Here is a 16,495-nt window from a genome sequence, read left to right on the forward strand (position 1 = left end):
ATAATATAATAAGCCTGAGTATTAATAAGTCTAGCTAGGTGGCTAGGTGTGGTGTAGACAAGCATACCAGTTTTGGTGTCAAGACTCACAGGCATATTTTATCTCAGCCTGTTTCCTTTCAGTAAACAGTAATGACACTTTCCTCAAAAAACTGATATGGTTACATGAAAAAAGTTTTGTTTGTTTGTTTGTTTTTTTTTTTTTTGAGATGGAGTTTCGTTCTTGTTGCCCAGGCTGGAGTACAGTGGCGCAATCTCAGCTCACTGCAACCTCCGCCTCCTGGGTTCAAACGATTATTCTGCTTCAGTCTCCCGAGTAACTAGGATTACAGGCGCCTGCCACCATGCTTGACTAATTCTTTGTATTTTTAGTAGAGATGGCGTTTCGTCATGTTGGCCAGGCTGGTCTCAAACTCCAGACCTCAGGTGATCTGCTCCCTCACAGCCCCCCGGCCTCCCAAAGTGCAGGTGAGAGGTAACAACATGCTAGCAGCCCTGGCTCACTCTCGGTGCCTCCTCAGCCTCAGTGTCCACTCTGGCTGCACTGGAGGAGCCCTTCAGCCGCCACTGCGCTGTGGGGGCCCCTCTCTGGGGCTGGCTGAGGCCAGAGCTGGCTCCCTGTGCTCGCAGGGAGGTGTGGAGGGAGAGATGCGGGAGGGAGCTGGGGCTGCATGCAGTGCTTGTGGGCCGGCGTGGGTTCTGGGTGAGCGTGGGCTCAGTGGGCCCTGCACTAGGCGTGGCGGGCCAGCACCTACTGGGCTTGATCAGGGGGACGAGCTCCCTCTGGGCTGCCAGACTGTCTGGGCTAGGTGCCACAAAGTCCCACGGCGAGTGCCATCGAGAGGGGAATCTGGCTAGGCTTCTGGGTCAGGTGGGGACTTGGAGAACTTTTCTGTCTAGCTAAATGATTGTAAAGGCAGCAGTCAGCATTATGTGTCTAGCTAAAGGTTTGTAAACGCACCAATCAGTGCTCTGTCAAAATGGAACCATCAGCTGTCTGTAAAATGGACCAATCAGCTCTCTGTAAAATGGACCAATCAGTAGGATGTGGGTGGGGCCAGATAAGGGAATAAAAGCAGGCCACCTGAGCCAGCAGTGGCAACCCGCTCGGGTCCCCTTCCACGCTGTGGAAGCTTTGTTCTTTTGCTCTTTACAATAAATCTTGCTGCTGCTCACTCTTTGGGTCCACGCCGCCTTTATGAGCTATAACACTCACCACGAAGGTCTGCAGCTTCACTCCTGAAGCCAGCGAGACCACAAACCCACCAGAAGGAATGGACAACTCCAGATGTGCCGCCTTTAAGAGCTGTAACACTCACCGTGAAGGTCTGCAGCTTCCCTCCTGAAGTCAGTGAGACCATGAACCCACCAGAAAGAATAAACTCCAGACACATCTGAACATGTGAAGGAACGTACTCCAGACACACCATCTTTAAGAACTGTAACACTCAGTGCGAGTGTCTGCGGCTTCATTCTTGAAGTCAGTGAGACCAAGAACCCACGCTGGGGTTCTTGGTGACCACGAGGGGACTATCACCTATCGTCAAGTGGTGAGACTATCATCAAGCGGTGAGACTATCATCAAGCAGTGAGACCATTGCCTATTGCTGAGACCATCGCCTATCGCCAAGTGGAGAGTCCCATCGAACCCCTTTCGCTTGCTATTCTGTCCTATTTTTCCTTAGAATTCGGGGGCTAAATACCGGGCACCTGTCAGCCAGTTAAAAGCGACTAGCATGGCCACTGGACTAAAGACATGGGTGTCAGGCTTTCTGGGAAAGAGCTCTCTAACAATCTCCGACTCTTCAGAGTTGGGAGCATTGGTTTGCCTGGAACCAGCTTCCGCTTTTCCTGTACTTCTGGGCTGAGCCGAGCATCGACAGAGAGGAAAGCCATTCAGCTCCGGGGTGCCGACAACAAGTTGGTTGACCCCGCAGCCATGAGCGGAACTCTCAAAGGCATGTCGTCCAAGTGAGACTCGCCCATCTATCCTATCTATCCTGACCCTTGTCCCCTGGGTCCTAATGCTTGCCAGATAAACTTCCTCTTGCCTCTTTTCTCTGAGGCTAGCCCCCCTTCTAAAAACCACTCCCTATCTCTGGTGCTTTTCTAGTTTCTCCTATAACAATGATTTCTAGTATCAACTTCAGGATTCTGTTACCTTCTTTAGGCACCCAGGCTCACCAATCAGAAAGACATAATTTTTGCCCAAAGCCCCATCATAGGGGGAACTATCTGGAATTTTAGGATACCTCCTCAGACAAGCAGGCGTAACAAAATCTATTCCTGAAGCTAGGATATGGGGAGCCTCAGAAATTGTATCCTTCCTGTTCATATAAGTGAGGACAAAAGGCATCACTCTTCCAACTCTGGAGATCCCTTCCCTCCCTCAGGGTATGGCCCTCCACTTCATTTTTGGGACATAACATCTTTATAGGACACGGGTAAGGTCACAATACTAACAGGAGAATGCTTAGAACTCTAACAGGTTTTCGAGAATGTGTTGGTAAGGGCCACTAAATCCAATTTTTCTTGGTCCTCTTTGTGGTCTAGGAGGACAGGCAAGGTTGCAGGTTTTTGAGAATGTGTCAGTAAGGGCCACTAAATCCAACCTTCCTCAGTCCTCTTTGTGGCCTGGGAGGAAAACTAGTGTTTCTGCTGCTGCGTCAGTGAGCACAACTTTTCCAATCAGCAGGGTCCAGGGATGGTTGCAGGTTCTTGGGCAGGGGTTGTTTCTGCTGCTGCATCGTTAAGCATAACTATTCCGATCAGCAGGGTCCAGGGACCATTGCAGGTTCTTAGGCAGAGGGAGAAACAAAACAAACCAAAACTGCGGGTGGTTTTGTCTTTCAGATGGGAAACACTCAGGCATCAACAGGCTCACCCTTGAAATGCATCCTAAGCCACTGGGGCCAATTTGACCCACAAACCCTGAAAAAGAGGCAGCTCATTTTTTTCTGCACTATGGCCTAGCCCCAAAATTCTCTCTCTGATGGAGAAAAATGGCCACCTGAGGGAAATACAAATTACAATACTATCCTGCAGCTTGACCTTTTCTGTAAGAGCAAAGGCAAATATGGAGAGAAATACCTTATGTCCAAGCTTTCTTTTCATTGAAGGAGAATACACAACTATGCAAAGCTTGCAATTTACATCCCACAGGAGGACCTCTCAGTTTACCCCCATATCCTAGCCTCCCTATAGCTCCCCTTACTATTAATGATAATCCTCCTCTAATCTCCCCTGCTCAGAAAGAAATAAGCAAAGAAATCTCCAAAGGACCACAAATCCCCCTGGACCATCAGTTATGTCCCCTTCAAGCTGTAGGGGGAGGGGAATTTGGCCCAACCTGGGTACATGTCCCCTTCTCCCTCTCTGATTTAAAGCAGATCAAGGCAGACCTGGGGAAGTTTTCAGATGATCCTGATAGGTATATAGATGTCCTACCGGGTCTAGGGCAAACCTTCGATCTCACTTGGAGAGATGTCATGCTACTGTTAGATCAAACCCTGGCCTTTAATGAAAAGAATGCAGCTTTAGCTGCAGCCTGAGAGTTTGGAGATACTTGGTATCTTAGTCAAGTAAATGACAGAATGACAGCCAAAGAAAGGGATAAATTCCCTACTGGTCAGCAAGCCATCCCTAGTATGGATCCCCACTGGGACCCTGACTCAGATCATGGGGACTGGAGTCATAAACATCTGTTGACCTGTGTTCTAGAAGGACTAAGGAGAATTAGGAAAAAGCCCATGAATTATTCAATGATGTCCACCATAACTCAGGGAAAGGAAGAAAATCCTTCTGCCTTCCTTGAGCAGCTATGGGAGGCCTTAAGAAAATATACTCCCCAGTCACCTGAATCACTCAAGGTTCAATTGATTCTAAAAGATAAGTTTATTATCCAATCAGCAGCAGATATCAGAAGAAAGCTCCAAAAGCAAGCCCTGGGCCCTGAACAAAATTTGAAGGCATTATTAAACCTGGCAACCTCGGTGTTCTATAATAGGGACCAAGAGGAACAGTCCCAAAAGGAAAAGTGAGATCAGAGAAAGGCCACAGCCTTAGTCATGGCCCTCAGACAAACAAACCTTGGTGGTTCAGAGAGGACAGAAAATGGAGCAGGCCAATCACCTGGTAGGGCTTGTTATCAGTGTGGTCTACAAGGACACTTTAAAAAAGATTGTCCAATGAGAAACAAGCCACCCCCTCCTCCGTGTCTGCTATGCTGAGGCAATCACTGGAAGGTGCACTGCTCCAGAGGATGAAGATTCTTTGGGTCAGAAGCCCCCAACTAGATGACCCAACAACAGGATTAAGAGTTCCTGGGGCAAGTGCCAGCTCATGTCATCACCCTCCCCGAGCCCCAGGTATGTTTAACCATTGAGGGCCAGGAAATTGACTTCCTCCTGGACCTTGGCATGGCCTTTTCTCAGTGTTAATCTCTGTCCTGGACGACTGTCCTCAAGGTCCGTTACCATCCGAGGAATCCTGGGACAGCCTGTAACCAGGTATTTCTCCCACCTCCTCAGTTGTAATTGGGAGACTTTGCTCTTTTCACATGCCTTTCTTGTTATGCCTGAAAGTCCCACACCCTTATTAGGGAGGGATATATTAGCCAAGGCTGGAGCTATTATCTACATGAATATGGAGAACAAGTTACCCATTTTTTGTCCCCTACTTGAAGAGGGAATCAACCCTGAAGTCTGGGCATTGGAAGGACACTTTGGAAGGGCAAAATATGCCCACACAGTCCAAATCAGGCTAAAAGACCCCACCACTTTTCCTTCTCAAAGGCAATATCCCTTAAGGCCTGAAGCTCATAAAGGTTTACAGGATATTATTAAACATTTAAAAGCTCAAGGCTTACTAAGGAAATGCAGCAGTCCCTGCAACACCCCAATTCTAGGAGTACAAAAACCAAACGGTCAGTGGAGACTAGTGCAAGATATTAGACTCATCAATGAGGCAGTAATTCCTCTATATCCAGTTGCACCCAACCCCTATACCTTGCTCTCTCAAATAACAGAGGAAGCAGAATGGTTCACTGTTCTGGATCTCAAGGATGCCTTCTTCTGTATTCCCCTGCACTCTGACTCCCAGTTTCTCTTTGCCTTCCAGGATCCCACAGACCACACATCCCAACTTACTTGGACAGTCTTGCCCAAAGGGTTTAGGGATAGCTCTCATCTATTTGGTCAGGCACTGGCCCAAGATGTAGGCCACTTCTCAAGTCCAGGCACTCTGGTCCTTCAGTATGTGGATGATTTACTTTTGGCTGTCAGTTCGGAAGCCTCATGCCAGCAGGCTACTCTAGATCTCTTAAACTTTCTAGCTAATCGAGGGTACAAGGTGTCTAGGTTGAAGGCCCAGCTTTGCCTACAGCAGCTCAAATATCTGGACCTAATCTTAGCCAGAGGGACCACGGCCCTCAGCAAGGAACAAATACAGCCTATACTGGCTTATCCTCACCCTAAGACATTAAAACAGTTGCAGGGGTTCCTTGGAATCACCGGCTTTTGCCAACTATGGATCCCCAGATACACCGAGATAGCTGGGCCCCTCTATACTATAATCAAGGAGACCCATAGGGCAAATACTCATCTAGTAGAATGGGAACCAGAGGCAGAAACAGCCTTCAAAACCTTAAAGCAGGCCATAGTACAAGCTCCAGCTTTAAGCCTTCCCACAGGACAAAACTTTTCTTTATACATCACAGAGAGAGCAGGGATAGCTCTTGGAGTCCTTACTCAGACTTGTGGGACAACCCCACAACCAGTGGCCTACCTAAGTAAGGAATTGATATAGTAGCAAAAGGCTGGCCTCACTGTTTACGGGTAGTTGCGGCAGTGGCCGTCTTTGTGTCAGAGGCTATCAAGATAATACAAGGAAAGGATCTTACTGTCTGGACTACTCATGATGTAAATGGCATACTAGGTGCCAAAGGAAGTTTATGGCTATCAGACAACTGCCTACTTAGATACCAGGCACTACTCCTTGAGGTACCTGTGCTTCAGATACGTACGTGCATGGCCCTCAACCCTGCCACTTTTCTCCCAGAGGATGGGGAACCAATTGAGCATGACTGCCAACAAATTATAGTCCAAACTTATGCTGCCCGAGATGATCTCTTAGAAGTCCCCTTAGCTAATCCTGACCTTAACCTGTATACCGATGGAAGCTTATTTGTGGATAATGGGATATGAAGGGCAGGTTATGCCATAGTTAGTGATGTAACCGTACTTGAAAGTAAGCTTTTCCCCCAGGGACCAGTGCCCAGTTAGCAGAAATAGTGGCACTTACCCGAGCCTTAGAACTGGGAAAGGGAAAAAGAATAAATGTGTATACAGATAGCGAGTATGCTTATCTAATCCTACATGCCCATGCTGCAATATGGAAAGAAAGGGAGTTCCTAACCTCTGGAGGAATCCCCATTAAATACCACAAGGAAACCATGGAGTTATTGCACGCAGTGCAAAAACCCAAAGAGGTGGCAGTCTTACACTGCCGAAGCCATCAAAAAGGGGAAGGTGAGGGGAGAACAGCAGCATAAGCAGCCGGCAGAGGCAGAGAAAGACCAGCAGAGAGAAAGAGAGATACAAAGTCAAAGAAGGAAAGAGAGAAAGAGACAGAAAGGAAAGAGAGAGAGACAAAAAGTCAAAGAAAGAAGGAGAGAGAGAGGAAGAGACAGACAAAGAAGGAGTCAAAGAGAGAGACAGAGAGGAAGAGAGAGACAAAGAAGTCAAAGAGAAAGAGAGATGGAAGTAGTAAAGAAAAAACGGTGTACCCTATTCCTTTAAAAGCCAGGGCAAATTTAAAACCTACAATTGATAATTTAAGGTCTTCTCTGTAACCCTGTAACACTCCAATACCACCTTGTTGTCAGTGTAAACAAGGGCATAGCCCGAAAGCACTGAGGCCACTGACAACCCATAGCCTTCCTATCAAAAATCCTTAACCCAGCAGGTTTCCTAACAGGAGATCTAAATCTGAAGGTCCGACCACACATAGAAGGAACTCCCTTCAGGACAGGACAATAGATGGTTCCTCCCAGGCAATTAGGAAAAAGGACACAATGGGTATTCAGTAAGTGATAAGGAAACTCTTATAGAAGCAGAGTTAGAGAAATTGCCCAATAATTGGTCTGCTTAAACGTGCGAGCTGTTTGCACTCAGCCAAACGTTAAAGTACTTGCAGAATCAGGAAGGAGCCATCTATACCAATTTTAAGTTAATATGGACTGAACAAGATCTTATTAATAGCAAAGAATAATTGAAATCCCAAACTTACAAGGTTTTCAACTAAAGTAAAGTTTGCTAAAAGTTAGTAGTGTAACATGCATTATCCTACTGCCACACACTCTCAAAGGATTTCTCAGTTTGCAGGAAGTGATGAAATCTATCCTTACTCTACAATCCCAAATAGACTCTTTAGCAGCAGTGACTCTCCAAAACTGCCAAGGCCTAGACCTCCTCACTGCTGAGAAAGGAGGACTCTGCACCTTCTTAGGAGAAGAGTGTTGTTTTTACACTAACCAGTCAGGGATAGTACGAGATGCTGCCTGGTGTTTCAGGAAAAGGCTTCTGAAATCAGACAACGCCTTTCAAACTCTTATACCAACTCCTAGAGTTGGGCAACATGGCTTCTCCCCTTTCTAGGTCCCGTGGCAGCCATGTTGTTGTTACTCGCCTTTGCACCCTGTATTTTTAACCTTCTTGTCAAATTTGTTTCCTCTAGAATCGAGGCCATCAAGCTACAGATGGTCTTACAAATGGAACCCCAAATGAGCTCAACTAACAACTTCTACCGAGGACCCCTGGACCGACCTGCTGGCCCTTCCACTGGCCTAAAGAGTTCCCCTCTGGAGGACACTACAACTGCAGGGCCACTTCTTCGCCCCTATCCAGCAGGAAGTAGCTAGAGCAGTCATCAGCCAAATTCCCAACAGCAGTCAAGGTATCCTATTTAGAGGGGGGATTGAGAGGTGACAATGTGCTAGCAGCCCTGGCTCGCTCTTGGCGCCTCCGCGGCCTCGGTGTCCACTCTGGATGCACTGGAGGAGCCCTTCAGCCTGCCACTGCACTGTGGGGGCCCCTCTCTGGGGCTGGCCAAGGCCGGAGCCGGCTCCCTCTGTTCACGGGGAGGTGTGGAGGGAGAGGCATGGGTGGGAGCTGGGGCTGTGCACAGTGCTTGCGGGCCAGCGTGGGTTCCAGGTGAGCTTGATCAAGGAACGAGCTCCCTCTGGGCTGCTGGAGTGCCTGGGCTAGGTGCCACGAAGTCCCACGGCAAGTGCCATCGAGAGGTGAAGCCGGCTAGGCTTCTGGGTCAGGTGGGGACTTGGAGAACTTTTGTCTAGCTAAAGGATTGTAAAGGCACCAGTCAGCACTCTGTGTCTAGCTAAAGGTTTGTAAACTCACCAATCAGCGCTCTATCAAAACAGACCAATCAGCTCTCTGTAAAACGGACCAATCAGCTCTCTGTAAAATGGACCGATCAGCTCTCTGTAAAATGGACTAATCAGTAGGATGTGGGTGGGGCCAGATAAGGGAATAAAAGCAGGCCACCTGAGCCAGCAGTGGCAATCTGCTAGGGTCCCCTTCCATGCTGTGGAAGCTTTGTTGTTTCGCTCTTCACAGTAAATCTTGCTGCTGGTTACTCTTTGGGTCCGCGCCCCCTTTATGAGCTGTTAACACTCACCGCGAAGGTCTGCAGCTTCACTCCTGAAGCCAGCGAGACCACGAGCCCACCAGAAGGAACGGACAATTCCAGACGTGCCGCCTTTAAGAGCTGTAACACTCACCGTGAAGGTCTGCAGCTTCACTCCTGAAGTCAGCGAGACCACAAACCCACCAGAAGGAAGAAATTCCGGACACATCTGAACATCTGAATGAACAAACTCCGGACACACCATCTTTAAGAACTGTAACGCTCACTGCGAGGGTCCGCAGCTTCATTCTTGAAGTCAGCGAGACCAAGAACCACCAATTCCAGACATACAGGGATTACAAGCGTGAGCCACCGTGCCCCATCATAAAGCTCTTAATATAGTACCTGGCACATCTTTCAAACTCAGAATTTTTGAAACGTAACACATTTTTTTTTATGTTAACAATTTCATCTTACTGACTGACTTTAGTCTCTTGAGTCTTTAAAAAATTTACATAAGCTGGGTGCAGTGACTCATGCCTATAATCCTAGCACTTTGAGAGGCCAAGGCAGAAAGATCACCTGAGGTCAGGGGTTCAAGACCAGCCTGGCCAACATGGTGAAACCCCATCTCTACTAAAAATACAAAAATCAGCCGGATGTGGTGGCGTGCACCTGTAATCCCAGCGAGGGAGGCTGAGGCAGGAGAATCGCTTGAACCGGGCAGTAGAGGTTGCAGTGAGCCAAGATCACACCACTGCACTCCAGCCTGGGCATCAGAGTAAGAATTTGTCTCAAAAAAAAAATTTACATCATTCCTTTGGGGTTTTTGTAGGCTGGTAATGGACTGTTTACTACGTTTAAAAAAAATTCTTAAGTCTTTGAGGAAATATTTACGCTTTCAGCTCTTCCCCAACCTCTCGCATAAAGCAAACAGAAATGTAAAAAGGTCACTTTGTAAACTTTTAAAGTGCCCATAGAAAGCTCACTACCTGACACCAGCAGTTGTCCTAAGCTGACCATAACGCAATAGAATTAGAAATCAGTAACATGTTTTTCCTTTTTTTATAGGGAAAGACAAATTGAGTTTTAGCATGGAGTTAAGCAAATAAATCTGTAGTGGAGGAAATACAATTTCTCCTCAAGCCTCATAAGTTCATAGTTGGGACAGATCCCTATAACAAAAGACAGATTAACAAGAGAAAAACAAGTAATTTTATTAATATATGCAGTGTACATCACACAGGAGAAAACTCAATGAAAAGGTAAACACAAGTAGTGGCTTACAACTCTGGATTATATAGCATCTTCCACAAAGAATACATTTCAGAGAAGTGTGACAAGACAAAGGAAAGCAGTTTTAGGCTTCCAGAGGCAGAAACTGTGGAAGGTAAATATATGTTAAGAAACTAATAGTTTCTTGTTTGTAGATTCCTCTGGTGCTGTCTCAGCTGATTAGAGCCATCTTCTCATCTTGGTATCAGGAAAGCATCTTTCTCAAAGAAGTTTGTATGGCTTGCTACAGGTAGGAAAGGACAGTTTAAATAGCCATTTCTGCAACTACTGTTTGTCAAGCACCTTTAGCTCGAAATAATCAGTATGCCAAATCGGCGTATTTGGGGGTGGCATGTTCAAATTTCCTTCAGATAAAAAGAACAGAAAGGTCAGAATCTGGCCCTTACATAGTAACTGCATGACAGATGTTGCACTTGAAAAATTGGTACTTGGAGGAACAGCTATAAATATGTAAAAATAATTAAAACAAGATTCCAAAATCATGCCATAAAAGAAAACAAATTTCAGTTGGACTAAACATGTAAATGTTAAAAACAAAAATTTTGTAACTTTTGGAAGGCTGAATAGGACTATTTTTATGACATTTCCTATACAAAAACCAGAAAAAGCAAATCATTATGAAAGATTGGTAAAATTACGTTTTTAAAAATTCAAGATTTCATAACCAAAATATGAAGACAAACCAGACTAAAAAAGATAATTGAAACATACATAACGGATCATTAGTATTCAAAATATGTAATATCTAAAAACTGAAAAGTAAAAAAAACAACATAGAAAAATGAGCAAAAATGCCTGTAATCCCAGTGCTTTAGGAGGAGGCAAGATGGGAGGATTGTTTGAGTCCAAGTTTACGGTTACAGTGAGCTATGATCCTGCCACCACACTCCAGCCTGAGCAATAGAGTGAGATCTTGTCTCTTAAAAACAAAAAAAAGAGTAAAAGATATGGCCTCAGAAATCACACACTGCATTTGCTCAATATCCTGGTAGTTACAAAAGTCAGCACTGTAAAATGCAGGAGAAGGCTATACTGGGGCATGAACACCAGGAGGCCAGGGATCACTGGGGCCATCTGGAAGCTGGCTACCACATATATAAAACAATATTTTGTAGCGCTTTTAAAAAATATATTTGTATTAAAAATATAAAAACACATGCTAGAATATATGCCCCCTCTAGTGGTTACCTCTGGGGACTCTGGGGACTCTGGGGAGGGAGGAATGGGACAGGATCAAAGAGGTAACAAAGCAAACTTCAAATGTATCTAACATTTGCAATTACATGCATATGTGTGTCTGAAGAAAATATAGCCAAATGTTAACATTTATTACATCTGCATGGTAGAAATACATGGATTTTCTTGAAGTCATTTACCTTTCCTATATCTTTGAAATATGTCAATAAAAAGTTTTAAGTTAATGAATCCAAACAAATGGAAATAAAATGTGCTTTTAATAATAATTTATTTTTACACATTTTAAAAATTGCAATTTTCAGGAGATGTAAGACGAATATTTTTCTAATACTGAAATAAGCATATCTTTGGTATAGAAATCACACCCTATGTGTTTATCTTTAACTAAAAAAACTAATCAAGAACTATGACCTAATATGTTAAACAAAACTATTCTTTGCCCATCCATCTGTCCCCTCTCATAGCCCCATTGTGGGGCCTTAGAATATAGTTCTGTACCTATCTCCATATCTACAAAGAATTAAGATGTTGTATCAAAAATGTCCAGAAGTTATATATGGTAGAGAATTAGTTGGCTTAATCGTTGACACACAACACAAAACACCAAAAGCAACATAAGATACAGGATGCAAAATAGAACACTGTCACTAAGATCAAATAATACAAAAAAATCACATCATTTAAATTTGATGCATTGCAAACAAAGTAACTTCTTTAGAATTATTATGTACACAACTTGCAAAACTTAAAAAGTAATAGCACAGAGCCATAAATCTGATAAGGCACTTTAAAGATAGCAGTCAAACATATACAAATATCAAATACAAACACTGTTAAACTGCAAAAGCAGTAACCACAGAAATAAATAGTGAAAAAATACGCATTCTTTCTAAACAGTCTTTCCCTTTCTGAAGTAAAGTCTTTAAAAAAAAAATCAAAGAAGTACAAAAAATATTTATCATATATTTTTAAAACCTATCATCAAAGTCAAAATCTCTGTAAAAAAAAGAATGTTTTTCTTCAGGTCAAAAAAGTTCAGATTCATACATTTTCCTAGAGAAACAATGACAGTCTTCATGCTAAATATAAGAAGAAAAAAAGCTTTCAATTATGTTTGTTAACTCTTCTATTCAACAAACATTTAGTGAATGTTTTGTGACCCTGTTTTAGGTGCTGGGGATATAGAATAAAGACACAATCATTAGCTGTAGACAACTTAGCCTAACGGAGCTGGATCCACCACTGGCAACCTTAAAGTTACCTCCCTTGGTCCTTAAGATGAAACGCAACTTCAAACTCTGCCATGCTTAGCATCTTGTTGCAAAACAAATAATGGTCTACCTAGTTTGCTACTGGTAGCACTGTGGCTCTATTAATATTAACCGTCTATTGATGAAGTTAACTTTCATAAAGGATTCTATGAAAGTTCAGAGGCATAAAGTATTTAAGGACAAACAAGTACTGGTCGGCAACAAAAATAGCATCAGTATTCTGCTTTCACAAAAACCAAGAAAACCAAGAAAAATTTCATTCTGAGTATATACAGAACTGCTGGACAGAGGTCATCCTATATGTGTGGTACATGTACAAAATATGACATAAGAAGTATGAATTATTGCAGTCATTATTAAACAACGAAGTATGCCAAATTAGTCATCAGGTTTCAAAGAATCATAGCCTTCTTTCAAGAGGTCCCGCCACGTTTTAAGGAAACGTGCATTTTCTGTACATTTGAAGGCAAGTTCTTCCACTTGAGCTGATACTGCAGATGTGGCTTCAAGAAGTTTGGTTAATGAAAAGGCTGCCTAAAAAAAAAAAGTCAAACATAATTTTATTTTTAAAATTCTCATCTCATTTTATAAGCAGTCTGAAAATAGCTTAAGGCTTTGAATCCAATGCCCATGTTATTTTCTTTAAAAGTAATCAGTTTTCAAACTACAGCACTGGCTCTTTCAGGGAGCCTAAGAAATTCTTTAATATTGAGTAGACTTTGAAGAAACAGGTCTGCTAGAAAAATGTCCATTATGTCTGAGACATGACAAATCAGTATAGTTGTTTTTTTTTTCTTTTCTTTTTTTTTTTTTTTGAGACGGAGTTTCGCTCTTGTTTCCCAGGCTGGAGTGCAATGGCGCGATCTTGGTTCACTGCAACCTCCGCCTCCGGGGTTCAAGTGATTCTCCTGCCTCAGCCTCCTTAGTAGCTGGGATTACAGTCATGCGCCACCACACACGGCTAATTTTGTATTTTTAGTAGAAACAGGGTTTCTCCATGTTGGTCACGCTGGTCTCGAACTCCTGATCTCAGGTGATCCGCCTGCCTCAGCCTCCCAAAGTGCTGGGATTACAGGCGTGAGCCACCGTGCTTGGCCCGGGATTGCTGTTTTCTATGAAAATACACTAGAGTCTCAGCTCAACAAGATGACTTGGACCCCTTGACACTAAGTGCCAGATATATCTGAGAGATTTCATCATAAATAATTCTTACTGCTATTTGGGTAACATGGGCATTGACCTGTGAACACTTTAAACAATGAAAATGTATAGATCAAAGAACAGAAACTCTGAGCTCTGACAAATAACATTAAAAAATCACACACAAATGCAGAAAACACTCAGCTCCTGGTGGAAAATTCACTTTTCAGCCAAACGTTTTCTTCACCAATGATGTAAAATAAAACAGTGTTCCTCAATAACACATTAGCACTTCATTCTACATATTTACTTGCAATCAGTTTGTTCTGCAAAAATAAAAGCTGGTTAAGCACTCTAGTCATCCTTTAAAAAAAATACTTGCGGAGCAATGAGATAATCTAGTTCATCCCCTAGTTTCCAATCTGCAGGAAAGGTCAGGCCACAGAACTCTCCCAGAAGGTTACATTCTACATACCTCATTCCACTTGACCCACTCAAGAGAACATAAAACTCCCCTTCCCTGTCTTCTCCCCTCCAGTGGTGTGTGAGTTACGGTTGGGAGGTGGGGTGCCAGTTTCTGGGGATTCGAGATTTAACAGAAACTATCCTAAGTATGCATTCTAGCAATCATACAAAGGGAGGAGTCCTGAACTAAACCGTCAAAGAAGCCAATCCACGTGACCTAAACCCTTCAAGCTGGGTCCAGCGCTAAGCAGGCCTGGGGCAGACAATGGCATTATCAGCTGTCCCTGGGCAGGTGGCCAACTAGAACAGCAGGCTCTAAGTCCCATGGAAAGAAATCACAGCCTGATCTCAAGTACCCACAGAAAGCCAGCAAACCCATGCAGTGAAAACTATTCTCCGAAACCCATGCAATGAAAACTATTCTCCGATGGGAAAGGAGGAGGCAAAGAGAGCCAGCAACAGGCAGTGCAGAGCTGCGTGGCTTCGGGTTACTGCGGATGATTGAAACCAGAAGGCGAGACAAAAAGAAACCAGTGAGGGGTGGGGCGGGTGGAAGGATAACCCCTTAAGACTCCTCACCACTAAAATCTAAAGGGGGAACCCTCAGAGAGGGGTGGCACTTTAGCTGCTGGCATCCCCCCCGCTTCCCGCCCGCACGCTCTGGGGCGCAGAAGGGCCGGTCGTCCCGGGTCGTGGGGGTTGGGGGACCGATTCCCTAGCCTCGCGAGCCCCGCCGCCGCCGGTCTTCCCAGAGGCGCAGAGGGGGGACGCGGTCCCCACACCACACTCACGTCTCCGATCTGCAGCTCCACTTCCTCCAGCTGGTCCACCGTTGGGCCGCTGCTCCTGCTCGGAACTGGCCAGCCCAAACTCACTGGGCCGCCCGGGGAAGATGCTGCAGAGGCGTCTGAAGAGGAGGGAGAAGAGGGAGGCGGCGGGGGCGGCGAAGAAACCTGCAACTCCTCAGGGTCGGCCATGGGGAAGGGTTGGGACCGCGGAATCCGACCCGAGAAGCCGAACCGACACCAACTGTCTTTTAACCACTCGCGCCCGAAGTCGAAAGGCCCCGCCTCCTAACGCCAGAAATCCCGCCCAGTCTCCTCGTGGGTCTCAGCCCCGGACCACAAAGACGTTTCATTTTTCGGGACAGCCAATCATATGAGTCAATTCACCTTAGGCAGCTCACGGCTCCTGCGCGAGCCTCCAGTCGATCTCGAAGGGCGCTCGTAGAGAAAACTACACCTCCCAGGAAGCCGTGTGCGTCGCCCCGCCTTCCACTGCCTTTCACTGCGCGTGCGTCGTGCTGTGGGATTCGCGGACCCCTCTGGCCGCACTCTGGCTGTTTCACCGCTCCCCGGCTGGGACTTGGAGTCCCTTATCTTTCCCTGGTTTGGTACATGACCCGGAAGCCTCGGCTGGCCGCCGCGTCATCCATGGCGCCGGCGCAGAGCGAGAAGGAGGTGGGAACGCCGTGAAGCAAGAGCGGTCGGCAGAGCGGGGAGGCGAACTGCAGCAGAGTTCTTGCTTTCCGGCAGGTGATGGCGCCCCCCGCGGCCTAGAGGTCCAGCGCCCGCCGCGAGCAGCGGACAGTCCTGTTGTGTCCGACCGAGAGTCCTGGTTGACTTTGAACATGCTGGTGCCGCTAGCCAAGCTGTCCTGCCTGGGTGAGAGGGAACGGGCGGTGGGGATAAGTGGAGGAGTTAGGGCAAAAGGGACAAGGCCGGTCCTGGGGGCTGTAGGCACCTCTCGCCCCTTCTCTCATCAGCTTTCTCAGGCTATCTAGGGCAAAGGTCACGCGCTGTCAGCCTGATGGGGGACCCTGGCTTCCTCCCTCTGGGGTTGCCCCAGTTGGTAGAATTAATATCTAGGCTAAAGGTCAAGGGCGGGGAAAACTTGTCAACACGCCCTCGGCATCACCACCACCTGTCAACACACACACACCTCGGTGGACTCCTGAACTGAGGCTTCCCAAATCCTGGTTCTAATCTTCAAACCTCTGTTGGAAATGGAAAAAAAAAAATCGTATTTGCCCAGTTTTTCTCCCTGGTCCTGACCTGACTTTCGTCTTCGCAGCCATTCTAGTTCAGTCTAAAGAAATTGAAGTCTGATCTGTCACATCATGGTTAACATTCATATGTTGACCAAGTCACCCAAGTGTATCTGGAGCCAATTTTTCTGCGTTGTCTAAAATTAACTCTAAGGGCTGGGCGTGGTGGCTCAAGCCTGTAATCCCAGCACTCTGGGAGGCTGAGGCGGATGGATCACCTGAGGTCAGGAGTTCAAGACCAGCCTGGCCAACATTGTGAAACTCCATCTCTACTAAAAATACAAAAATTAGCTGGGCGTTGTGGCCCACTCCTGTAATCCCAGCTACTCAGGAGGCTTAGGTAGGAGAATCACTTGAACCCGGAGGTGGAGGTTGCAGTGAGCTGAGATCACACCACTGCACTCCAGCCTAGGTGAAAGAGCCAGACTCCGTCTCAA

General features: G+C 45.7%; 2 protein-coding genes and 1 long non-coding RNA gene across 4 annotated transcripts in view; 2 read left to right on the plus strand and 1 right to left on the minus strand.

Moving 5' to 3' along the window:
- The first annotated feature begins 380 nt into the window (after nt 1-380).
- Nucleotides 381-12,091, plus strand: LOC134758369 (uncharacterized). The gene is made up of 2 exons (XR_010133529.1): nt 381-467; nt 7,734-12,091. It is a non-coding gene; the product is annotated as an uncharacterized lncRNA (long non-coding RNA).
- Nucleotides 9,835-15,237, minus strand: C3H4orf46 (chromosome 3 C4orf46 homolog). Its single transcript, XM_004040570.5, has 2 exons — nt 14,803-15,237; nt 9,835-12,940 (listed from the first exon to the last, which is right to left on the minus strand). Exons 1-2 carry the CDS (start codon nt 14,986-14,988, stop codon nt 12,785-12,787), a joined length of 342 nt encoding a protein of 113 aa, XP_004040618.1. The 5' UTR covers nt 14,989-15,237; the 3' UTR covers nt 9,835-12,784.
- The window catches only part of ETFDH (electron transfer flavoprotein dehydrogenase), a 41,568-nt gene continuing 40,295 nt past the window's right edge, over nt 15,223-16,495 (plus strand). The window contains exon 1 of one of the 2 annotated variants that reach the window (XM_019025576.4): nt 15,223-15,675. In XM_019025576.4, the coding sequence (XP_018881121.3) occupies nt 15,642-15,675 (34 nt within the window). In that variant the 5' untranslated portion in view covers nt 15,223-15,641. The remainder of the gene's footprint in view (nt 15,676-16,495) is intronic. The other variant, XM_055384764.2, reaches the window with a different exon arrangement.

Source organism: Gorilla gorilla, chromosome 3, assembly GCF_029281585.2.
Source record: "Gorilla gorilla gorilla isolate KB3781 chromosome 3, NHGRI_mGorGor1-v2.1_pri, whole genome shotgun sequence".
Classification (NCBI taxonomy): domain Eukaryota; kingdom Metazoa; phylum Chordata; class Mammalia; order Primates; family Hominidae; genus Gorilla; species Gorilla gorilla.